This window comes from Simochromis diagramma, unplaced genomic scaffold (assembly GCF_900408965.1).
Source record: "Simochromis diagramma unplaced genomic scaffold, fSimDia1.1 OVJJ01000402.1, whole genome shotgun sequence".
Lineage (NCBI taxonomy): Eukaryota > Metazoa > Chordata > Actinopteri > Cichliformes > Cichlidae > Simochromis > Simochromis diagramma.
In genome coordinates, this window is record NW_024386972.1 from 5,784,579 (window position 1) to 5,810,610 (window position 26,032).

Sequence of the window (26,032 nt, forward strand, 5' to 3'; positions counted from 1 at the left end):
AAGCATGAGTGTTCAGCCTAGGGTATGACCTTTCTCTCCTGCCTGTCGTACAAAACTAAAATCCAGCCTCATTCCAGCTTGATGTTTGTGTTACCCTTACCAGTCGATAAAGCTGTACCACAAAAACAGAACAATAGAAGGATAACGACTACTGGATGAGTGATTACTCTCGATTATATTTTCTAAATGACAACAGAGTGACAGTACCAGAAACTGAAAGCATTCAGATTTGAAGCCTGATCAACCTCATATGTATTTGGACATATGTTGCAAAATTAACTACTATTCAATATGCTTTTCATATTCTGTCTCCTCTGTTTAAGCATATGGATGAACATTTGCACATGCACGCAGAAAGTGAATCTAATCTTATCTTATGTGCAGAGTCCACATGTGTAAGCACAGGTCATTCAGACAAGCTCAGCACTGGTTCTTTGTAGAGTAGTGGATCATTTACACACACATATGTTTGTGTGTATGCGTGTAATTATGTCAGCATGTTAGGAAAGGCCGTCACGCTATCTTGGTTGTGCTTTATCAATGGGAGTGAATCGAGTGTCATGTTTAACGAGTAATAGTGTGGAGCATTAGCATTTTTATAAATTTATGTTGATATAATGGCTACTGCTGTGAAGTGAGACAGAGATTTACAGCAGATATATCTCTAAATCGCACTCCATTGGGTCTGATTGTTTTTTATGTTTTATGCATAAAACACCAGAAAAAGCTTCGCTGATCGGAAGATCAGCAGGTTGTTCCCGTGATACCCCCCTGCCCCTCTGCTGACTCAAGAGACAACTTGAGCAACCTGGTAGTGACGTCAAACTCTGTAGAGTCACCAGGACACCAGAACACCAGGACAGCCTCACCTCCACAGACACACACAAATTAAGTACTATTTAAAAATACAACAGATCCTTTGTACTCCTTTTGTTCATAGGTCCATAAATTTTCAACCCACTCAAAATTTGTATTAGAAAAGAACAGAAGAGTAATTTTGGAAAATTATTACATGTATCTGTTTAGAGTGGAGTTTGTATGTTGTCCCTTTGCCTGCATGGGTTTCCTCTGAATGCTTTTGAATACATCCTCTCACAGACCAGAGACATGCTTGTGATTCTAACTTGGCCATGGATGTAAGTATTAGGGGTGCAACGATACACAAAATTCACGGTTCGGTTCGATACTTTGGTGTCACGGTTCGATATTTTTTCGATACAAAAAAATGTTCATGCCTTTTTAATTTGTCATTTATTAAAATTATAAATATATATTTTAACTCAAAAGTACAGTTTTTAAATTTAACCCTAACCCTTGTGCGTGTTTTTTATTTTGACAGCGAATGCGCACCTGCGGACCACTTATGTGCAGCCCTGGTTATTTAGCTCGTCATATTGCAGCCACAGAAATTCTTTTGTCCATGAAACCATAAAGCTGCACTTTCTTTTTGCCTTATAGTCTGATTTGTCATAACTTCTCCGTTTTGTGGTAAGCTTTTCTTTGGCTGTCACTTCTTCACCCTGACCTGTCTTATTTGGCTCAGCAGAACTAAAATATATATCCTGCTGCTTTTACACACGCACTCACATAAGCTCAGCGATTCTCTGCGCGATCAACCTCTCACATGTTTAAGCTTGCTGCGGGAGATTTCACTTGTCATGTTTGCATAGTAAGCTAATGATTAATAAGACGATGTCAGAGGAATTGGTGCGCAAATTATCGTCACTCACAGATCAGTGCTGTCGCTCTCTATACACAGTTCGCACGATTGCAAAGGGAAAGCAAAAAAACAAGCGCAAATTCAAACGCGATTTCAATATGTCACATATTGACAGTGGCTCACCGATGCCAATGACATAATTACCCAGCTACATTTCTGAAAGAATGCAAAAGCATTGACATATATTTTTCCTTCCTACGATAGCCCGACGGGCAGGGCAGAGATAGATTTTGGTAGCCCGACTGAAAAAATCGCTAGCTCCGGGACGTCGGGCTAGCGATATTGCAAGCCCTGTATCTGATTGAGGAATCACTCATCTTTGGAAAAGAGAGTTTATTACAGAGAAATGGCTCTTTCCAAAATAAAAGCTATACTATCCGCTTCTTCTGGGCTATATTCTCAGCAGCATAAGGAGAATCATGTGCTAACAGCTGTCTAAATGACTCGGCTAAAGTTAGTAGCATGCTTGTTGTTTTTGTCTTTGCACTAGGATGATGTCGGCGTAAATGTGCAGTCATATTCGTTGTGTTCCCACTAGTGCTTTCAGGTTAATCTCGTTGAAATGACCTTAACGCCACAACACGGCAAATCTCCGTTAACGAGCTACCGCCGATCGCCCCGTGCATGGGGCTAGACGGCCAACACGTTAACGAGCTAACTGCGCTAACACACTAGTTCCCACCCATGTAATTGAGCATTGCATGGCACATCCAACATACTGTTTTACTTTAGTCCATGACTCGCTTACCTTCAGGGTCATACGTCACATGAAAACCAAAATAATTCCAAACGCCAGATCTGAATGAGGGTGGGAGAGGTCCATGTTGCAAGGAGAGCTTAACTTCTGTCTTGCTAGCTTGCCCTGCACGCTTCCTTCTGACTATGCTGTCTGTGTTGAGCGCTCAGTGGATCTGCGCTCGACAGTGCAGCCTAGGCGGAGTAGTCGAACGCAGATTCACTGAGCGCTCAACACAGACAGCATCGTCAGAAGGAAAGTTGATGAAATAAATTACAAATGTTGTATTGTTCGATACATATGCGTACCGAACCAAAAGCACTGTATCGAACGGTTCAATATCGATACGAATATCGTTGCACCCCTAGTAAGTATGTAACAGAGTGCTGAATGGTTAAAATTTGACACGTCTGAGTGGTCATAAGATTAGATAAGCAGTATAAATCTGAGTGCATTACATTAACTTACACATTTAAGGACTAAGCACATGGTAAAATATGAATAAATGGTGGAAAATGGAGAAGATTGGAGCATTTTATGTGGGGGATGGGATTAAGAGGAGAATTCAAGTCCTCGGAGGAGACAAACATGTACCTGGGGATCCCGGAGGGATTCGTGATGAATTTGCAACCTAATGTCATTCACACATGTGCAAACCACAAGTTCCCAAAATTATGACTTTAACCACAAACAGCTGCACAGATAAACTTGCAGGAACAGCATTCATGCATAGACAGATCACAAATAAAAGGTGGGCGTTTTGCTTGTAGAATGACATTTGTAGGGACGACGGCGTATCAACAAAACTGCTAGGTCTACAGGTGCTATATTATTAGGTTTTAGTTTAGTTTTTTTTCCTGTATCAGCTCTTGAAATCCAGTGTTGAAACTGTCAAAAACCAATCATTTGCTGTCAAAACTGCAAATTTTATGCTTTTATTCTCAGCACGCTGGTGAATCTCACCTGAATGTCTCAGTTTGCAATGTTGCTCTACCTCTTTGGTCAAGATTAATAACTAAATTGCTGGTGGTCCTCCAGCAATTTAGTGCCACTAAACATGGGCTTATGCTGACTTCTAGTCGAGCAAGAGGACAACATGAACCAGGAGTCCTATTATAGCTTTGTCAAGGGAGGGCAAGGTGTGGATGCATCGCATTTAATGTCTGGTGGCACGAATTAGGCCATATCTATAAACCTTAGCTTTGCTTTATGTTCTTTCTTTATATATTTCTTGGGCTTTCAGCATTTGTTGTGAGACAAGAGCGGTGAGAAGACAGGAAAGCTGGTGAGAGAGAAAAAGGGGGGAAATTTTAACCAGGCTATTTAAACATGTTTATGTTTTTGATTTAAACAAAGGCTATTGCCTTTGCAATATGTCATAATGCCATATTGCCTTTGCAATATGGCATTATGACATACTGGCCACCTGTTAAACCTAGTGAGCCAGACTTTCACTCTGTTTTGTATTATTTCTTACTCTGAAATGAAAGCATGCTAAATATGAAAACAAACAGAAGTGATAAATTGGCTTTAGTTTCTTTTTCACATTATTCAACTGAATCTGACAATAATTATTTGTGCTAACTGTCACAAACTGGAAATGACCAGATCACTTCCCTCATTAATTATTGATGCCTGTGACTGAGGTTAATGACTGATTCAGGCACAATGGGCCTTTTGAATATCTCGCGTCTGACTCACCCTCTCGCTTCTCTCATGGCTGCGTGTCGCTCGCCCAGCAGATCAAGGAACTGCTGATGACAGCAGACGAGGCAGAGAGATCCTTTGATCAAACCACAAAGTACAAAACTATATCACTGTGGCCCCTGAACAAAAGCTAATGAATGACCAGGCTGGTGCTCGTCGTGTAGCTGCAAGCTTGCTGTCAAGATTAATGTCTTGAGGTTTTACTTAGAAGGGAAGAAAAACAAACAAACAACAAAGACTCATTCATAATTTGAACCATAAACAAGAAATAAACTTGTTTACTTGTTACCTAAATGGGCTTCAAATATTACAGCTTCCTCCAGCCTAACATGAATTTACTACAGAAACTAATGGAGTTGCAATATGGCATTTCAGATCTTTAAATCTCTGCAGCCTTCGTATCTGAATCGTTCCTGACAGAAATATTTAATTCTGCGTTCTTCTTAACCTTAAAGTGGAGTGGTGGGGTCATTTATGACATATTCATATACTGTTGTAATATTTTTTGATTCTAACAGTGCTGTCAGTCTTTGTCTTCTACAACCTTTCAGGGTTTGTTACAAATTGTTTTGGGTTTTTTTTTTTCAATATATAAGATTTGATTCAATTGTAATTTTGCACTTATAATCACTACATTGTAACATTTTGAAGGTAACCATGGCTGAAAGTCCTATAACCAGGTTCAGAAATATGTTGAAATGCATGCAGGACAGGCTGTGGACAAACTTGCTGTTATCAGTGATTTTTGGAAAAGATTTTTTGCCGTTACACAAATACTATAACCCCAGCACTGATCTTTGTGTAAGATAAACAGTTGCAGACTGGTGCAGTTTAGTTGTATCTCTTCTAAATCAGCCGCAGCAGAAAAATCTGGGAGAACTGTGATAGCAAAAAAACCAAAAACATAATTAAATACATGTAAACATTTTAAAATATCTGTACTAGTCATTCTATAATAATACTCCAATTCATTTAATAACATAATAATATACACATAATAATCGGTATCAAGACATCACTTTAGAACTGATTTCCAGTCTTACTGCTCACTCTTTGTGGTCTCTTACCATGTTAAATACATCCCCTGAGTAATACATAAGGCTGCTGAGATTCCCAGGCAGAAGTAGATGCCTTTTACCAATCAGAAGAAACCAGGATGGAAGAGTCAGTGCCGCTCCTTAAAACACACGCTCAGCTGCTGTAGTTTTATACAACATTTGGTTTTCTTTGTATGGTTTATCCAGCACCGGCCTGAGGCATAAGCAAACTAAACAGCTGCTTGGAGGCTCTACACTAGAGCACTTGAAATGTCACACAAGAAGGTTTGATGATGACTGAGAAGAATACAGTGTTATTGAACTAGGAAAAGGAGGAGGAAATGTTGAGATCCTTAGATAGATGGAAATTTTAAAAAAGAGGAAGAGAAGAGGAGCAAAAGTGTGTAGGTGTTGGTAGGTCTTCCTGATTTCTCAGGTTTTTGCATATTTGTCACACTTACATGTTTTACATCATTAAAAAATAGACAAAGATAAACAGTGTAAATACAAACGCTGTTTTTATAGGATGATTTCATTTGTGAAGCAAAAAAGCCACCCAAACCTACTGTAGCTGGCTCTATGTGGAAAAACTAATTACCCTGTACACCTAATAACTGGTTGTGCCATCCTCAGCAGCAAGAACTGCAATAAAGTGTTTGAGATAACCAGTTACAACCCAAATGCACTTGAGCTTCAGACTGGCCGTTCTCCTTCTAGGAAAGGGCAGAATTCATGGTTCCATTAACAGCAAGTTTTCCAGCTCATAAAGCAGCAAAGCAGCCCCACCCCATTACACTACCACCACCATGGTTGACAGCCTATATGTTCTTTCATGAAATGCTGCCCTTGAAACCTTCCAAAAAAGTTTAACTTTTTTCTCGACATTCGACAGAACATTTTCCCTATCGTTCTGGGGATCATCAGGATGCCAAGAATCCCTCGTCTGGCATTTGACAGATTGTGTTTATTTTGGTCAATGGTAGCTTTCTCATTGGAATTCTCCCATGGATGCTAACTCTCCCCACTCTCTTTCTTATTGCTGAATCATAAACACTGTCTTTAACTTCAAGAAAGAAATTAAGCAGCGGCAGAATAGTTTCTGACAGCACTGAATATGACATTATCCTGATGAAAACCAGTTTATGTTTTATATTAGATATAATTTTGCACCGATCTATATGCCTGATTACTCAAGAGAGAAAGAGGAGGCTCGTGCCGGTTATTGTTATTTGTGCCCGGACCTTTTCTTTTCACTGGAAATATAAAACAACGGTTCAAACCCGGGAGCGCGCACTCTTAACGGTTTGGCAATTGCGCGTACCCATGTAGGCCCTCCTCTTCCGCGTGCGTCTGGGAGAGCCTCAGTTGGTGTGGTCGGCTCGCGCTGCCTTTTAAAGCAAACTGACACGACATGCCATTTCCCACTCGGCCAGAGGACGGGACACGGTGAAGAGCTTTTGTGTCTCTCATTCTAACCCCTTTTCCTGTCGTCACCCCCATTGTCCTTGTTGTTGTTTAGTTCCCTTTTCTTTAGTTTGTTCACACGGTTAGCTAGTTTCAGTCATGTATCGGTATTTCGGGGAGCTGCTGAGCCGCTCTGCGGGTAGTGCCCTGGCCTCGGGGTGCGTGGATTCCGCTCTCCCGGCGTCCTCTTCCCTGATGAGGGTCCGTCGCTATGCCGACGCAGCAAACCAGCCCGACGACCCTAACTTCTTCAGGATGGTCGAGGGTTTCTTCGACCGCGGGGCCGCTATCGTAGAGGACAAGCTGGTGGAGGATCTGAAGACTAGGGAGAGCCCAGAGCAGAAGCGGAACCGTGTGCGGGGCATCCTGCGCATCATCAAGCCCTGTAATCACGTCCTGAGCGTGTCTTTCCCCATCAAGAGGGATAACGGAGAGTGGGAGGTGGTGGAGGGCTACCGCGCCCAACACAGCCAGCACAGGACACCGTGCAAAGGGGGTAAGAACTGAGCCAAACCACCTCCACCAACCCGTTTGATAGCTAGCTTTAGCCAGCTTTTTAGCACTATTTAGCAGCAATGCTAGCTTGCTTTGAAAAAGCATAAAATAAACTAAAAACACGAATTACTCCAGTAATTGAACCTTAGACGTTTTACTGCTAAATTAGCATCATGTTTCCTATGTTTGTTTATTATGTGTCACAACAACAGTGACCTTCCTCCTCACCTGTATCTGCTCTAGTTGGTTAGCTTGCAAACTAGCAGTTACCCATACTTTGTCCAGTCTTAAAAAACTTCAATTTTTAAGGTAGTTATGCATGCATACTAAGTTTGTCAGCCTGTGGTTTGATCAAGAGTTAAAGCACAGTCTCACTCTAAATGTTATGGAGAAAACAGACCTACTGGCATGAGGTGTCATACATAATTTTATGCTGACATCTCCCCATGTGCAGCACAAAACACAGGAAAACAGGACAAAGTCTACATTAAGATCCACCTAAAACTACTGCAAAAACATGGTATACTATTGCATTTGCTCTTGAGTATATAGTTCAAGGTTCAAAACCAGAAGCCTCAATCGGCTACTGTTGCGACTCACCCTGGGTAAACTGTGAACAGAAGGTTTCAATGTATATAAGAAAAGATGAGGCATTAAAATTTAGGAGGGGGTGGCTGTGTTTCTAGGCATCCTATTTGTCAGTGTGACAGATGGGGGAGGGTGTTATAGAGAAGAGGTATTCGCTGAAGAAAGAAGACATGCATTTCATTTGCTGACCAGACAAAGGGCAAGTTTCAGTGGTGTGGAGAGACACTAGCCTGGTAATGACACTGTGAAACCTTTCCACGGCAGCTGCTTAATGTAGTGAACACAGCCCCATCGTAGGGGAGACCTATTTCTGTTCAAGACATGGTCATTGCATGTTGCCACTGAGCCCTGTACAAAAGAATTGGTTAAAAAAAAAAGGTTGGTAAACTATCTGCCTAGATGAGCCAGTGTGGCACCCACATGAAATATGTTTCACCCACCACCACCCACCCGACAAACCACTTAACGGTAATATAACCCATTTATGAATTTATAGCACTACTGCCTGTCCAGGCAGTAACCAGCACTCAGAAGCAATATAGGGACGTTCAAAATCAATAAGCTTGTCCAGCATCACGAGTATCTCCCCGATCCAAAGACAAATCAGAACAGTCTTGCATGAACTGCCCTTCACAGTAGCATTATTCCTGAAAATCTAAAGCCATGATCATGCTGGACTAATAGCTTATAGTTACAGTAACAGTAACAGGGCACAGTTCACCACAAAGGCGTACACGTGAATGTGTGTAAAGTATATTTATTCATCTATTGATCTATCTCTAGTCTTTTGTGGACAAGGCCAACTTGTATTTAATTTTGTGTAAGACAAACTTTATTCATCCATGTGAGATATCGTTAATCTCTCATTATATACTGTTGCAGTAAGGCACTTTTGCAGCCACAGAACCAACCAGATAATTAACACCTACAAATTAGCTGATTGTGGTTTGCACTACACAAGAAACCAATCTGTTTAACTATTTGCTACTTGCGACTACTTGTTTAACTACTCAAATTACACAGTTACACCCTTTGATATTTAGTAATATAGTAAATTTAAATCTTATTCATTACTTTTTGTGTAGTTGCAATAGTAGTAATAAAAATGTGTAACTGACACAAAATCAGATGTATTTATTTATTTTTTTTGGTTTTTCTTTATTTGGTGTGTTACCCAGTTTTGTAGGTATCATAAAATCGAAGAGTGGAAATAAATGGCATTTGCCTGTCGACCAAACTGTCCCATTTAAAAGAATAAATAAATGAAAACTGCAATATCTCTTCCCAAATATAATGACATGACTAATCAAAATAAAATATACAGATGTTATTGTGAGCAGTTTTATGTAGGAACAATTTATTTCTATTCAACTACACCTTTCAGGCATATTAGAAAGTCTCCATGTACCACTGACAAGAGGTACATGGTAGTGACAGCTTATAAACGTTTAATGGCAACAGCCCCCTACAGCTGAGCTGTAACTTGGTTAGCTGCATTTTTTCTTTTGGTTGGCAGATGTATACAGCAAAAGAACAGTTGATACATGAAGTTGCTCACAGCAAAAGTTGTGGAATTTGGAGTAAATGAGTTTGGGAAGTGGTATTGCTGCTGAGTTTTTAAAATGGATATTTGGCACTTTGATGACCACAAAGCAACAACCACCTAGTTTCACTTTCAAGAGAAGAAGAGTGATTTCTACACCCAGCATATCAAAAAAGGGGCCTGGGCGTCTCCCCACTTTTTAGTGGTACGCTATTAAAGGCCTACCACTGGGTTGGTTCTGGGTTTTTAACAAGGGAAACCCACCTGTCTGTTTTTTAAGTGGGGTTTAATTAACTTCAGTATAAAACACATATTTAATTTTCTAATGTCCAGAAATTATCATTTTGAGCCAGTAAAAATGAAATGAGTAGAATAAAGTACATCATTTAAACTTATTTCTTATCAGGCCCAGTTTATGATCTTATATTGGTTTAGCCGTCATATGCAGTTGTTACAGATTTGAAATAGCTTGAAGCATTGGTCCTTCATGACAGTCCCATGGATAATGGTCTGAATATGGTTTGAAGTTGTTATCTTTCAATGGCTTAATCATTGATGTAGTGTATGAAGCTTTTGCTGTATTCAGATCAAACTACAAAGTGCAAAGGCTGTCTGAGTGTGCATGTTGTGCTCATCTTCCCCCTTTTGAGAGCCACATAGACTGACAGCTGCCAGGCTGGACCACACTGCCTTTAACTGGATATGTGAATGCAAGAAGTGTTGTCTGTGTGACTGTGCATGCAAAACTGAAGAAGGCTACTGAAATTTTGTATAGTCTGCATAGTGATTCCCATTGTTCTCCTTTTTTGTGCAGAAGTGTAATACATTTGTAGGTTATTTCATGTCACTGTTGTCACATGTGAACTGTGCAACACTGTGAAAAAAATGGAGATACAGAGGACATCTGATACTGCATAAAAACTTGTAGACATTAAGTAGAACCAGTTTCATTAAAATGCACATTTAACAACACAAAACGGTGTCACAGTCCTCCGTTCCTAATCAGAGGCTTTCTCTGACAAATTTACACTTCAAACACTAAAAGACTTGTGAATTACACCTTGATAAAAATATCTGCTTACAGCTGTCCAAATTCCTTTAAATGGGTCTATTCAGTGTCCTGATGTTTGAAGGACTGAAAGTTAATAAGTGTGTCCCTTATCATTTCAAGTCTGTTAATATTTCTTGAGGAAAAATTGAAAAATAATTAGCCGAGCTTTTAACACCATAAATAGTAGTTTTCTTAGTTATAATACAGTCAACAAATAAAGTAACATGGAAATGCATTTATTAAATCAAGAAACACCAACTCTTTATCTCCACTGTATGGGAACTAATGATGTAAACACGTGCAGTTTCTCCCCAGTTTGAGACAGAAAAGAACCTGGTTTTAAAAAAGAATTCCAATGTACAGGTTATAGTACTATTTAAATATATTTATGGCAAAGAATTTTGCAGTCTAAAAATAACATTTAAAAAAAAAAATCTAATGTTAGATAATTGGCACTTTTGTTTGGACAAGAGAGAGCCATTAGTTTGAGTGCTGAAGGAAGTTTAACTTTGAGAGAAAACTCAAAAATCTGCCCACCCATTTTAGAGGAATGTGTTTACAGTCTGTTTTGGTACTTGTTGCTGTGGGTCTCTGTTGGTTGGGTGGGGAAAAGATGGTTGGATGGGGGATGGTTTGGTAGTCAGGCTTTTTTTTCCCCTCCTTTTTTTAATTTGATCAGTAAACATACAATTGTCCTTTGCTGGCTGTGGTAATTCAGCTGATCTTTGGATGAATGGAAAATAAGAGCAGGGGCAATGCTCTGAAACACAGAGCTTTGTTTTTAAATGTTTTTAGTACCTCCTTTTTCCATTCACTATAGTTTAATGCAGTATTGCCAGAACAGAAAAGAAAGCAGAAGCTCTAACTGCAGTAATGAAAATACTAGTATGTACGGATAAAATTCCGTAATCCAGTGAAGTGGAGGATGTTTCCTGCTTCCTAATGATTATTTGGTGGGATTTGTTATGTATGTAACAAATGCACTCTAAAGAAAATGAGAATATGATGCCTTTATATGGCAGAAATGTATGCATTTTCCTGACATTTTAGAACCTCTGTTAAGCAAAAATGAACAAACCTGGTTAAGAGAAATCTTAAAATGCTAGTGAGTTCCCTTTTGACTCTGGCTAAAACTGCTTTGGTGGTGTTTGTCTGTGCTGGAGGGCCTCTGTGTAAGATGATTCCATAGTAGGAGGGGCTTTTACTTGTGCTCTAGTTTTCAGTATTCAGTTGAACAAGCATAGCTAGATATGCACACACAAAACATGCTGCCGTCTCCTCTTTGTGCGCTTCGTCCTTGGGTTTGTGTGTGTAAGCTAACCCTGGACCCTGCACTATTTTTGGTATTGCCATCTAACTCGTGTGCGCACACACACTGTGCCAATGAGACGGGGGTAGCGTGACATGCTATATGATCTCATGTAATGCTGCACATGTTGCTGCGGTGACGCTAGTAAACGCCAGAAAACAGGAAGGTATGACTCCAGCTGAAGGGCTGGGGTCACAATGGGGGGCTACGATTGGTTCATTTGGTCTCCACCCACCCTTTAATGTTGCCCTGACTGCCGTACACACTTGGCGATCTTTGACCCCATTCATGTGGTCTTCTGTAGTCATTATTAGTCTGGTTTTTCACAGTCCTTCTGTTATTCATTTTCTTTTGATGTTGCTAACCTCTACAGACAGGGGAGACACTTTAAGACCAAGAATACTCTGGCTGCTTCATGATATGACAGTGGATGTTATTGGTCTGATGCTGCTGTGGTGAAAGTGCAATGTCCTGATAATGGAATATAAAAAGTGCATTATAAATACCTTCACCAACTTGTTGTTATCGTGTTGTTTCATGGAGGTCATGTTAAAAAAAAAAAAAAAAGTAAAATAAAATACCAGTGAGCAATATGACTTCATGCCCACCAAGGCTGTGGTTTTAGACGGGGAATGGATGCCCTATAAAGTGAAATAAAATGGGTATCGCGTTGAGATTAGTTGCCCATACTGTCCATGTCCACTCATTATCACTTCATGCTTGAGATGTGATCCAGTCCACTTCTAATTTTGTGAAGTCTCTTAATTAAAGATGGTTATAAAAGCTGGCAATATAACTAATGGAAAATGGTAACCCCTAAATTCACTTGTCATTTTAATGTAGCTCATAATCTTACTTGTTAGCTGTTTTACAGTCTTCACATATGGCAACAGCTTGATAAGAAATATATTTTATTGCAGCAGAGTAATTTCATCCCTGCCTTTAATAGCCTACCACTGAAGCTTCAAAACAGCAAGTCATGCCATGCAATGGCAAATTCAATCTTAACTAACGTATTAATTATGTGTCGGGACTTTTTGTTTGTTTTGTTTGTTTGGTTTTTTTTTTGGTGCTTTACTGTGAAGATGGCATGATCTCCCTTTCTTTGGGGAAAAAAAGGTCCAACGTATCCTCTGCTAAAGAAAATAATCAAGGAAACGCTGAAGTGCCTTCCCTTAGTATTTAGAGAATTCAGAGAATTCATTATTATGGCTGGGAGACAGATACTTGAAGGGCAGTTCAGTGAAAAACCTTTGTAAGGAAAGGTGATTGTTTGACTGAAGTCAAGGACTTATCCAGGTTACAGACTGAATATACAATCTTCTATCAATATATAACACACTTGAACTGATTAATGAGCTAATAAAAACATGGAAAATATGGGGGAAGGTTACATTTTGTGCATGGAAAACCATTGAGATCTTTATTTTCAGCTTTTCTATACAGGCCCTGTTACAAATTGTTCCCTCTGTGTGTGTTTCCCTCAGGTATCCGCTACAGTACAGATGTGTCTGTGGACGAGGTGAAAGCCCTGGCATCTCTGATGACCTACAAATGTGCTGTTGTTGGTAAGCATTAAAGTCTTAGCCTTCCACAAAGTCTACAGAAGGTCATCCCTGAACTCTGCACACATATTAATACTGTACAGGAGGTTGGTACTTATGTGGAAATGCCAAAAAAAAGTTTTCTTTTTTTCCTTCTTCTATCTTGTATGTCTTCATGTGTATTTGTAAAGTAATGTATGCATGTTCTTGCGGTTATAAAGCTGTATTATTATCTTCCAGATGTGCCATTTGGGGGAGCCAAAGCTGGAGTCAAGATCAATACTAAGAATTACTCTGTAAGCCTTCTGATTGCAAGCCTATTCTCACATAATTAATAAAACCCTCGTAACAACAACAACATAAGAGATCAATCACTCAATAAACTTGAGGTGGTAAAGGAGACAAGCCTTTTTCTTTTTTCTTTTTTTTTGTTGTTGTCTTTGATTGCTTAATTATAGGGCACTGTCATTTATTTAAAGGTCATCAACTGTTCATCTAAGCTTATAGTCAACTGAAGAGAAAACCCTCACAAAGCCTCACAGATGCCTTACGCATCTTTCTTAACATCTGATAGGAATTTGTTTATATGAACTGTTTAGTTTTCTGGAAGTAATGTAACCACACTTTGTTGCAGGACAATGAGCTGGAGAAGATTACCAGGAGATTCACGATTGAGCTGGCCAAGAAGGGCTTCATTGGTGAGTTTCTAGTGTGTGGTTGGTTGTTTTAACTGTTTAATGGGCTTTAGAAGTGAGAGGTAAATACTTGCACCCATGAAGGTAAACATTTCCAGTCTTCTAATGGTGTTTATTCAGGTTGGGGTCCTTCAGAGTGTGTCTGTGTCAAGTAAAAGGGCAGACAACTAATAATGGTTAAGGAAACTCAGTTCTGATATTTATAAAGGTGGAGAAGCCAAAAAATCATAAAAAAATTAGCTAATGCATATTTACAGTATATAGTCAGGACAAGATGCAGGTACACTGATATTTTTCTTAAGTTAAAGTACATAGGGATAACCTACAGAGTAAAAGTTGGCATTTTAAAAATTGAAACTTGGGTGCTAAAGTATCAAAAGTCACAAAAGTAAAACTAATATATTTCAAAATCCGTCTTATTGATTTTTTTTTTTCTAGATTTATACTTTAAATACTAAGCTTGGCAGTAGGTGGCAAAGTTGAGGCTAATTTTTGGGCTCATAAACTTCACATACTGCTGGGTATATTGCCAGGTATACTTTAATAGTAAATCATAACTTTGGTTATGTATTATTAATCAGAATCTGCAAAGTAACTCATTTAGTTTGGAAGTACAAATTGACATAAAATGTTCTGCTTAATTACAGTATATTGGGAAAGAATACTGGGTTAGTTTCTTGAGGGTACATAATTGTTCTTGTTTGGCACAGGTCGTTCCAGTTTAGCTGATGGACAACTTTTTGACAAAATCAGCCTTTTAAGATCACATTAAAGAACCTAAGATTATTATTATTTTTTTTAAAAAAAGGTCAAAACAAGGGAACAAGTATGCATATTTGTCACTACTTGGTCATTTGGCAGAATAATTTTTTTTTTTTTAACTCAACCTCACAGAGAATAAAATGGTAATTTCATTTACTTTCTCCAGGAAGCTAGCATAGATGTGTTTAGTATGTTGAGCAAAGTCACAGAAAACTTGTTCACTGGTTCCATGGGTTAATGGGCCCTTATAACACCTGTTTATTCACCCTTACCTGGATGCATTTAAAATGTTCATAATGTGTTTACTTTACTACTGAGGGATATGACGCTGTCTGTTAGTCAACAATAGTTGCTGCTTGTGGAGCTTGGAGGTAAAAAGGTACCCACCATCTGCCTACAGCACTTGTCTGTCTATCTGTCAGTGGACAGATTCAGTTATTTTCTGTCTGCATGCTTGCTGCTGTTTTCACATCTTGAGGCCCTTTGAGGCACATGGTTATGTCACACAAGGACATGAAGCCTGGTGCTCAGAGTTTGTGATATTATACTCTTTTTCTTTTTTCTTTTTTAAACTCTCTTTCCACTCTCTCTCTCTCTCTCTCTCTCTCTCTCTCTCTTCTCTCTCTCTCCTCTCTCTCTCTCTCTCTCTCTCTCTTCTCTCCCTCCTCTCTCTCTCTCCTTCTCTTCTCTCTCTCTCTCTCTCTCTCCCCCCCCCTTTCCTTTCCTTCCTGTCTTTGCTCAACAGGACCTGGCATCGATGTCCCTGCTCCTGACATGAGCACAGGCGAGAGGGAAATGTCCTGGATTGCCGACACGTATGCGAACACTATTGCACATACTGTAAGTTCTCAGACTTAATGGATATATTATTTTGTAGACGGCATAGCCAGTCTGTCTGACTTGGCTGCAGTTTTGGCACAAATTTTAAAATGGGCTAAGTTAAAAAAACAAGGAGTGAGTCATACATAAACCATGAACAGTGGTTTCCTGCCTCGCCCTTTCCAGCTGACCACAGAAGCATTCCTCATGTCTTAAAAGGGTCTTTTCAGACTGAGGCCTCTGTTCGTGTTATCAGCTAATCATTGCGCTATCTCAGTCTGTCAAACAAGGCTTATTTGATTAAACATGGAAAATATTTACCCATGTTTATTGTTTCACATGCAATCATGTGTTGTTTACAACTGGTTTGATCTAAAAACTATAATTGTCAGAGAACTCTGTTGACTGATATTTTACTTATTAGCAGCAAGAAAAGACCATAATATTACTCATATCTTTTACCCTCTCTCTGCTTACAACACCTTATTGTTTCAAAGTTAAAAAATATAATCCATTTCAAATTATTAACAGTGTTGATTGCATAATCCTGAGGGCTGTACTGCCAAGGAGGTTCAACACAGTCAGGCTCTCTGCGCATTAGCTGGATCGAAAATCCCCCCACAGATGACAGACAAGTTAATAACTGCTGTTATTAGTTAATGACATAAGCTGGGCTTCTCACTTTTGTGCATGCTCACATGAAAAGGAGCATTTCACGCATTATATGCCTTTTCATGAATGCCACTTATTACAAGTAAGTAGAACGAACTTTGATAATTGAGAAGGCATTCTTGGTGATGGCCTGATCGATTTTTCTAATCTGTGTCAAGAATAGCTGAAATATTTCAGCTGTGGAAGAGAGACTTGGCAGCAGTGAGATACAACTCGCACATATAAAATGTATTCCTCCAACAATTATTGCACTGGAAAAATTGTTTTAAATAAAAGAATTCGAAAAAAAACATGGCGCTTTCAGTCGAAAGTTTGAGCGCAGCCTGCTGCAGACCAGGTTATGTGCTGCACATGAGTCACCATAGGGATTTGCCAAGTTAAAAAAACAAACAAAACACTTTTATGACACAGAAAACTGACATTTCTTGCTATCCCATTAATCTTGCTTAATAGTACACATCTCAGTCTATTTTTTTTTTAAATAAGATTTATTTTCATTTTTAAATCGACAAACAAACAAAGCGAACAAATAAACAAAAAGCTCACAACTATGGCACACAGCAAACATCTACAACTAACCACAACATGGCAGGCCATTTTGACCACAGGAACACTCCTAGGTGCACACTCTTGTATCCATGCCTTTCAAGGACAACCTCAGACATCCAAAAAGCAAACACAAAAGTAATATCTCAGTCTATTCTTGACATTTATTTTTTCCTATTAATACTTGGTTGGTAAGAGACAAGCAACACTGATGAACACAGTGGTGTTCCAGAAACACTGAGACCTTAAGGATTTAAACCATGTAACAGACATATTTCTACTTTAAATTATTGTTGTTGTTGTTCTTGTTATTATTAAACTCTTAAAACAGTTTGTGTCATTGAGATCAGGATCTGAGAGAAGTGCAAAAAACATGAAACAATATAGCCAGGTACATAATACAGATGCACGCTATGCATGTTCATAAATTAAGAAAGGATGTGCAAGAATGAATGCTGATAATTAAATGTAATCAGTGTTTAGTTTATAAACAAATGGATCCAGTTCACACTGGGAGATTCCCTACAAAGGTTGTAATGCCAGCGTTACCAAATTGGCCTGCTGGTTGTGTTGTAGTCATTTTTTTTGGCTCACATTCATGAGATGGGTGCTATGTTCCAGTTAAGGTCAATATCCAGCAGTCACCACTTCTGGCTCATTCATGTGTGAATATCAATGATTTAAAAACTGTGTTGGTCCTGTTCCACTCTTCTCTCTGGTCGCCTCACACAGTCATGTGACCTCTGCTCCAGATACCCCCATGGAGTAGGTCACAAATTCCTACTCTGGGTATCTGAGGGAAGAGGAGCTTGGGTAGTACGTGTAGTACGTGTCATGGTACCTGGGCCACACATGACATTTTATGACATGGTCACTGGAGACTGGCTCTGGCTTGGCAAAACATTTGGCCTACTGGATGGCTTTGTCTGAACTTTGCAGTGAAAAAAATTACTCATGCATGGTTGCTCATTTTTGGTGGTGCCAGCTTTAAAGAGTTTGTCTAAATTTGTGGAATTATATAGTTGAATCTAGGCAAGTGTTTTGAATCATAAACATTTAAAATATTGTTAGTTGTGGTTTTTTTTTTTTTTTTTTTTTTTTTTTTAAATACTACAAGGTGTTTTTTGTTAAGCATAAATTATTGCAAATTCTTGTAATGGTCTAGCCTACTTACTGATTAAATAAGGTTGTATGTGGCACATACCAGATACCTGATTCATTAAAAAAAATCTTGGTTTCTTTGGTTTACATTATTCATTATAATGCTGGAAGTTTTTGTGTTTGTCGGTTTCTCTTCCAACACTGCCCAACTGAGGTTTCAATAATCTGTGTGCAAAGATGCTGTGTACATAGTAGTGTTTTAAGCTGTGGTCTGATTTCTTTTTTTCTTTTTTTTTCTCCTTACAGGACATCAACGCACATGCATGTGTGACAGGAAAACCCATCAGTCAAGGAGGAATCCACGGGCGTATCTCAGCCACTGGTCGTGGAGTTTTCCATGGCATTGAGAACTTCATTAATGAGGCTTCTTACATGAGCATGCTGGGCCTCACTCCTGGCTTCCAGGACAAGACCTTTGTTATCCAGGTACACAGACGCATGTACACTTTGATAAGAGAAACAAAGAAGAATGATTTCAGTGATGCAGACTCTTGTGCGGCTGTTTTCTCCCTGATAGTCACAGGACTTAAGTTCTCATTTGAAGTCATGATGAGGGGTTTTAAAGCTGTGCCTCAATCAGAGGCATGCCATCTGTTTTTTGCCTGATCTCCTCATACCGCACAGGCAGCAGCGAGCTCAAGTTTTCCCTTCTTTGTTTATGGAAAAGGATGATTCATCGAGAGGAACCAGTTAAAGAAACTGGGCTGCTCTGCTGCTCAAGTTCCAGCTGGTTTTGTGAAAAACAGTTTGAGTTTAAACTAATATGTTTTAGAATCAAGCATGAAAACTCATCAATGAAATGCAGTATTGCAATCATTTGCAGTGTTGATTAAAAGGAACTTGTCTTTTCTTTAAAGCTGTGCTGATTTTAACTGTAACCGTGTGAAAGCAGAAGTGTGCCTGCAGAGATAAAAAGTCAAAGAGCAGCATTTTGCTTAGCAGTTTCATTTCCAGTAGTCACATGGCAGCTCCTCACGTGTCACTGACGCAAACTAAGCAGGAAAGCCCTCGGCAGTGGTGTCTGCTGTTTTCTTAGAATACTTTCTGTAATTTCCCCTCTTCATGACAGCAGTGCAGTCTGATACTCTCGATCAATAGCTCTGTGTGTTTACATCCATTTCATTTAGTTAACCATCTCTGTGAAGCTAGCTGCAAGACTTGCAGATTTCAGATTTTTTTTTTTTTTTTTTTTTTTTGAGGATCTTCTTGTATTTGCTTGAGATTATGTTTGAAGTTTAATGTCCTGGCTTCACTGAGATTTGTAAAGTGGCAGATAGTTCAGATTCAGTGACTGTAAAGAAACAAAGATTTTGAAGGCTGATGATTACTGCTGAGTGGGTTTAAAGTGAGGGATGATAGGGTGAGGAGGTGAAGAAGCTGTGACGACAGCTGATTCATGATGTGGATGTTCAAAAAGCTAATCCGTGTCTGTGTTTGGGGATTACTCTGTGCTGCGCTGAGATTACATTTTCTTAGAGATTTATTAGTGAGAAAGGACAGAGCAGATCTTTAATGTGGTATTAAGATGAAAGCAGGGGTATATATTTACTCACTTTTCCTTTCTTTTTTTTTTTTTTCTCTCTTTTTTTTTTTTTTTTTTTTTTTTTTTTTTAAATCATTTGTAAAGTTGTCTCTCTTCTTGTCTTTATCCAACAGCTCTGTTAGTGGCCAAAAGGTGATATCAGCAACGATATTAGCGATATTGACTTTGTTGTTGCTTTAAAACTATGAGACTTGTGCTTTGGGGTTTATCTATAACTTATATACACAATGTCATCTTCTTTCTACATCCCAATTTCTGGAGTTGGATATACAGAATCTTGGTTATTAGTGTTTAATTATCTTTCTTTTCCTTGCTGCATCTGGTTTTAGTAATATATATATATATATATATTTTTTTTTTTTTCACATTTTTGTTCTGTTTTGTAGTGTGTGCAGATGAATGCATAGAGAAATTTCAAATCTCATATATATACTGTACTGCTGTCACCCATCCATAGTCAAATGAAATAATGATTTGATGATTTTTTTTTTCTTCTTAACCTCATCTGGCCACATGGTGGCAGCAGAGTATGTAGCTTATAAAAATAAACATCATTTCGTTTGTTGATTGAGAAGGGGAATAATTATTTGTAACTATGTGCTGTGACTTTCACAGGGCTTTGGTAATGTGGGTCTCCACTCAATGAGGTACCTGCACAGGTTTGGGGCCAAGTGTGTGGGCATTGGAGAGATTGATGGAGCCATCTACAACCCAGATGGTATCGACCCCAAACAGCTGGAGGATTATAAACTGGTATCAGCACTGCTGTCTTCCCCTCATTTCTGTCGTTTCTTAATTATTTTTTTTTTTGAAATTGTACTTATTCATTCTCCACTGAAACATCCATCTGTACAGCAACATGGCACCATCGTGGGTTTCCCAGGAGCCAAACCCTATGAGGGGAACATTTTGGAAGCGGACTGCCACATCCTGATTCCTGCAGCTGGAGAAAAGCAGCTCACACGTAACAATGCTCCGAAGATCAAGGCCAAGGTAAACTCTTTGTCTGATTACAAAAGCTGCTGTGATTTTTAAACTGTCAGTTTGATTAAAATGATTAAGGTTGAGCAGTTCAGGTAGTGGTTAAGTATATGTGTTTATTTTTGTCAGATCATTGCTGAGGGTGCCAATGGTCCCACCACCCCAGGTGCTGATAAAATCTTCCTGGAAAACAACGTCATGGTTATTCCTGTAAGCACACACACCACCAAACACACAGGGAAATACAAGCTAGTTTTATGGTTTGTTTAAAGTGAATTCTTTTTTGTGTGTTTTGATTCCCTGAATGACAATACATGTGCACACATTGCACATTCATACACATTCAGACTTAATTAAGCTGAACTGTAGAATAGATTTAGGCATGACAGGTTAAACAAGGTTTTGTTCACAGAATAAAAGCATCGATTTCATTTTATTTTCATGCTGATCTTTTCATTTCATTTTTTTTTTTTTTTTTTAACAGTAACAAGAAATAAACAGTCTAAAAGCAAAAATAAACAGGAAAATCTGCTCTGCTCATTCAGCAGTTCACATTCTCAAAAAACATTTTTCTAGAAAAAAGGGGCAAAGCACAGCAAATGAAATCTTCAAATTTATACAAAAAGCCAGATCTAGATTAGTATAGCATATTATTTTATTATTTAAACATATTCTTGTAATTATGTTTTTGTCTGAGATTTGAATTGGTTAGGACTTGGTTAATAAGACATGAAGTCCCATCCTTCTGAGCTCAGCTCACAAGAAACAAAGCGGAACCAATAACAGTTTATTGGGTGAATTTCTTGTGTTTCCAGCATCTATCCATCAAATACGGTTAATCAAAGCACACTCGTACAGTTTCGATAAAACACATTAATTTGCTGAGGGTTAAACTCTTTGTAATTTAAAATATTTTCCTCATGTTCAAATGGACTGGGACTGAAAACATGCATTTGTAAATATAAATTCTAACTAGAAATATGATGGAATGTATTACTAAGTGTTGTTTCTAGTACTTGCTTTAAAATACAATTTCGATATGTGCTTGTTAAATAATTTCTCCTTTAACATATATAATCAGATTTTTAAAAGTCATATTTTCCACACAGAGGACCTTTTCATCTGTGCACTTATCCATACAGAGAAGTGAAGACTGTTTCTACTTGCAGGACATGTACTTGAATGCTGGCGGTGTGACGGTATCTTATTTCGAGTGGCTCAAGAATCTCAACCATGTCAGCTATGGAAGACTAACCTTCAAATATGAGAGGGACTCAAACTACCACCTCCTCAGTGAGTACAAACCTGCAGTTCATGCTTTTGTCTGGACACAGATTGTATTTATATTGTCTGACAGCTTTTATTCGTTAGAGATGTGCTGCAAATCGGAATGAAAAATAATGATAAAACACAAACAAACGTAATAAATCACTCGTACAAGTTCTTTGTGTGTGTGCATGCGTGTGACCCAAAACATTTTATTCAGATCAGAATTAGATCTCTATAGTTTTTATTCCTCTCTGGAGTAGTAAATAGGTTTTATAGACTGAAAAATTTCTTCAAATGCTTTACAATCATCCTGTGTACCTTTTTTTTAAATTTTTTTAATTTTTTAAATTTTTTTTAAAATCTTGAATCAAAATCTTTCCGCTAGGATATACAAACACAACACCTTTACATCGTGGTTAAGATGTAGTTTGTCCTCGATTTGATTTCTTGTGGTTCCAGGGTAGGCTGCTTTCCCCCAACAGTAACAACTTACAACATTCTGAGTTACAACATTCTGACGGCTCTCATAGATAAGCTTCTTTAAAACAAGCAGTATCTTTTGCTGCTGTTGGGCAACAAAAAAAAAAGAACAAAAGAAACAGAAAATGAGTGAAACCGTGTAGCCAGCAAGAATTTAGAGAAGAAATGCTTAAATTTCTTACCTTTTTTAAAATCAACTGACTCTGTGGTCACCCATCTTCTGGTGTCGCTCTTTTGCTTTCTTCATGTACTTTCTGATTGGCACTCTCATACAGCCAATTATATGATACGCTCAATGAATCAGACACGTTATCACTGCTATTTGTAGTATTTGTGATTAATTTGTGTTTTTGTTTTACTGTTTTCTCCTTTAGTGTCTGTTCAGGAAAGTTTAGAGAGGAAGTTTGGCAAGCAGGGAGGACCCATTCCCATCGTACCTACTGCTGACTTCCAGGCCAGAGTTGCTGTAAGTAACAGCTGCTGTCATACACATGCATTTCTTGTTTAAATGTTGTAAAAGTACCACACGTACCAGTGTGATGAATTTCCTTCCATATGAAACTGATTCTAATCAATAAATGCGATCAGGCCAGCTAATGTTTATTCTTTGTCAACTGATTAATAATCCAAGAACTATTTTACTATTGTGTCCCGCTCAGCCTGATGTGGGGTTAACACATAATCGTCCTTTACAGGGTGCCTCAGAGAAGGACATTGTTCACTCTGGATTGGCCTACACTATGGAGAGATCTGCTCGGGTAAGTGATCATGCAGGAAAGGTCAGAGGTGTGGTTCTCAAACATTTTTTACTTCTTCTTATCACTGTAATTGCACCTTGAAAAACTGGTTCAGGTAGACAAAATATCAGGCACAATGCTTCCACTTGTAAGCAGGCGCCTGTTAGGTGTCATTAAGTCCTGTTTAACAACACACACAACATAATTATGGTTTGCTTGTTTTATGGTCAATTGGACATCAGTGCTTAAACCACAGCTCTCACATTTCCTGCTTTCTGAAATGGAGCTCCAGGATGGGGTGGTGGTGCAGCAGTTTGTGTGTCGATTCACAGAAGAAATGTTGGGGGTTCAAACGAGGAGCTTTCTGTCTGTGTGGATGTTTTGTTCTCGTTGTGGCTCTGAGTTTTCTCCTTATTTTTTTTTTAAATGGGCTGTGGGTATGTGAGACGGAAAGCATGCACTAAACAAAGTGATGGAGAGGCAGGTGTAAATGTGGTTATGGTGCTCCAGTCCATGTTTCGTAACCAGTGAGATGACACTTTTATTTATTTTACAGTCATCTCAGAGAACTTTATACTGTGAGGTAACAATGTTAGGAAGGAAAGTGCCGACGTTCAGATGATCCTCCAGGAACAAAATTTTATAACAGTGTGTGCTAAACGTTGATTTGATATTCGTTCTGTTTTATTAGACTTTGATGGGATAAAGTCTAAACTCATTTGCTTTGTAGTCCTTTCTATGAAGGTACTAGTTTGAACACTGTATAAACTCTTTCCTATATTTCCTTCAACTTACTCTAGCCTGTTCTGATTCCTCCAGTGACAGAATCTTAAGGAACTATTACATGCAGTCTATCGACCTAGTCTCTGTTATTAGTTCAACTTTTTCAACTGTTACTGTCAAGGCTAAACTGTTGGAACTGCTGTTACCCATCTAGCATAAACTCACTGAAAAGACTTTGAACACTCCTTTGCTGGATGTGTAAACACAGTAGATTTAGTTTTTCTCAACCAAATATATGCCAGCCAGTTCCTGTTTTTAAAAAAGCAAACAAAACATAAAAACAAAACAGCAGCTTGCTATGATGTGGACATCTGATAAATGTTTACCTTTAAAGGTTAACATCTAACCCGGTTTCAACCCTGATGTGGACCCATTTAGACCCCTAAGCAAGAGATGCAGTCTCTTGATGGAGGAGATGGGAAGGGACTGAGAAAAGAAGAGGATAGTTAAAGTTTTTATATTGTCCTGAAAGACGTCCTTTTACTTTTCACTATTTAAACGTTAAATGTCTGACTGACCAGGTTAAACCAGGAAACTGCATCCATTGAAATGTTGAACTTGGTGGTGTAGCATGTATAACCTGTGTCATCATCTTCTTTTGTAGCAAATCATGCGCACAGCGAGCAAGTACAACCTCGGTCTGGACCTTCGGACAGCTGCCTATGTGAACGCCATCGAGAAGGTCTTCAAGGTCTACAACGAGGCTGGGCTCACCTTCACATAAATGGCTGACCATGGTCCACACTAGTCTCCCTTCCTCCACCCTTCTGCTGTTGAATCCCCTCTCCTGCCTTTCTCCACCTCTAAAACAGCCTTCAGAACATATCACTGTTTACCGCTGCTCCTTGGCTCCTTTCACACACACATGCAGCGACGCAGTGGCTTGCCTCGTAGTTATTTCATGATCTTTGTGCTGCCATTATATCTCTGAAACTCTTTTTAAATATTGTCCTGTTCTTGTTTTTTGCCTGAGGTTACAGACAGAGAATCCCCCAGCCGTCATACAAGTGTTTATAATTCAGCTGTATGGCAGCCACGTTCTTAGCTCTGTGTTTGTGATCGCTGAATGCATGTGTGACCCTCCTGTTGCAGTTGTTTCAGTTGATAGCACTACAGATGCCTTATTTTTAGGAGGAGGTCCGCTCTAAAAGGGACACGGCCACTTCAGTCTAATGTTAACTCAAAGGGATTTAGATTTAACTTCATGTGAATAAGAGAAAAAAGTAATTTTATTACCCTTGAGTATGTCTTGTCACTCTTAAGGTGTAAAAAGTTAGTGATGGTTTTGCCAAGTTTTAGACTTCACAACAGAGATTCAGTGTTCTTCATAGTTGTGTTTTCATGTTCCCGTTCCCCTTTATTTTCCTCCCTTTCCTGTTGTTTCATCGTAAATGCAGCTTCTTCCCGACTCTTCCACTGGCCAAGAGAGAAGAGCAGGGATGGGCCGAGGTGTCACTGTGATCGGCCAATCCCTGCCTGAGTATTCTTCAGTTTAACCGTCCAGTTTATCAGTACTGCAGCATTTTTTGGAGGAAATTTTTATTTTTACTGTACTCATTTTTTTTTTTTTTGGGGAAACCATAAAAATGTTCAGATACAGAAATGTGTTATCAGTGTTTATTTTCTGGTGAGCTCATCCTGTAACATCTGGTGTTTTTCCTGCAACTTTATAAAAGTTGTTAATAAGACCTGAAGGAGGTATCAGCAGTATTACTGGGAAAAAAAACAGGCTTGAGGAAAGTTATTTAAACATTTCCTATTAAATTATTTTTTTCTTTGGAATTGTTTTTAAAGAGTTGGTAAGCAGACTAATACTTATATAGCACTTTCTATGTTTGAACGCTCATGGTGCTTTATAGTACAAGCCTTATTCACGGACAGTCGGTTTTTTTAAAATCGTTTTTAATAATTCATATACATTCCATCGGATCTGTTGGGAGGAACTAAGCCTTCAGTATCTTGCCCAGGGATTGAACCACCAACCTCTCAGTTACATGACAACTTGCTCCACAGCCACCCTGTTGGGTTAATAAAAACAAATAAATAAATGGTATATGTCCATCCCTGTTGTAACTACTCCCTGAAGTCCCTGCTCTTGATTTAAAAAAAAAAAAAAAAAAAGTTCCTAGTGTCAACATATTATATATCTATATATGTTGAACTTATATATAATATTAAACTTGAATGTTGTTAATTTAGTTACAGCCTACACGAAGCTACCTTTTATATGTACACTACCAGTCAAAAGTTTGGACCTTCTCATCTAATGTCTTTTTATTTATTACTACTTTCTACATTGTGGATTCATACTGAAGCCATCAAATATATGAAGCAAGACGTATGGAATTATGTAGCAAACCCACTTTGAGATCCCTCAAAGCCACCATTTG

The 26,032-nt window shown here is 38.7% G+C and overlaps 1 protein-coding gene across 1 annotated transcript; it reads left to right on the top strand.

Moving 5' to 3' along the window:
- Positions 1–6,579: 6,579 nt before the first annotated feature.
- Positions 6,580–25,718, top strand: glud1b (glutamate dehydrogenase 1b). Its single transcript, XM_040038966.1, has 13 exons — positions 6,580–7,160; positions 13,138–13,218; positions 13,435–13,490; positions 13,829–13,892; positions 15,397–15,491; positions 18,096–18,275; positions 20,008–20,145; positions 20,248–20,385; positions 20,503–20,583; positions 21,543–21,666; positions 22,497–22,588; positions 22,818–22,880; positions 24,247–25,718. Exons 1-13 carry the CDS (start codon positions 6,764–6,766, stop codon positions 24,364–24,366), a joined length of 1,629 nt encoding a protein of 542 aa, XP_039894900.1. The 5' UTR covers positions 6,580–6,763; the 3' UTR covers positions 24,367–25,718.
- The last annotated feature ends 314 nt before the right edge of the window (positions 25,719–26,032 follow it).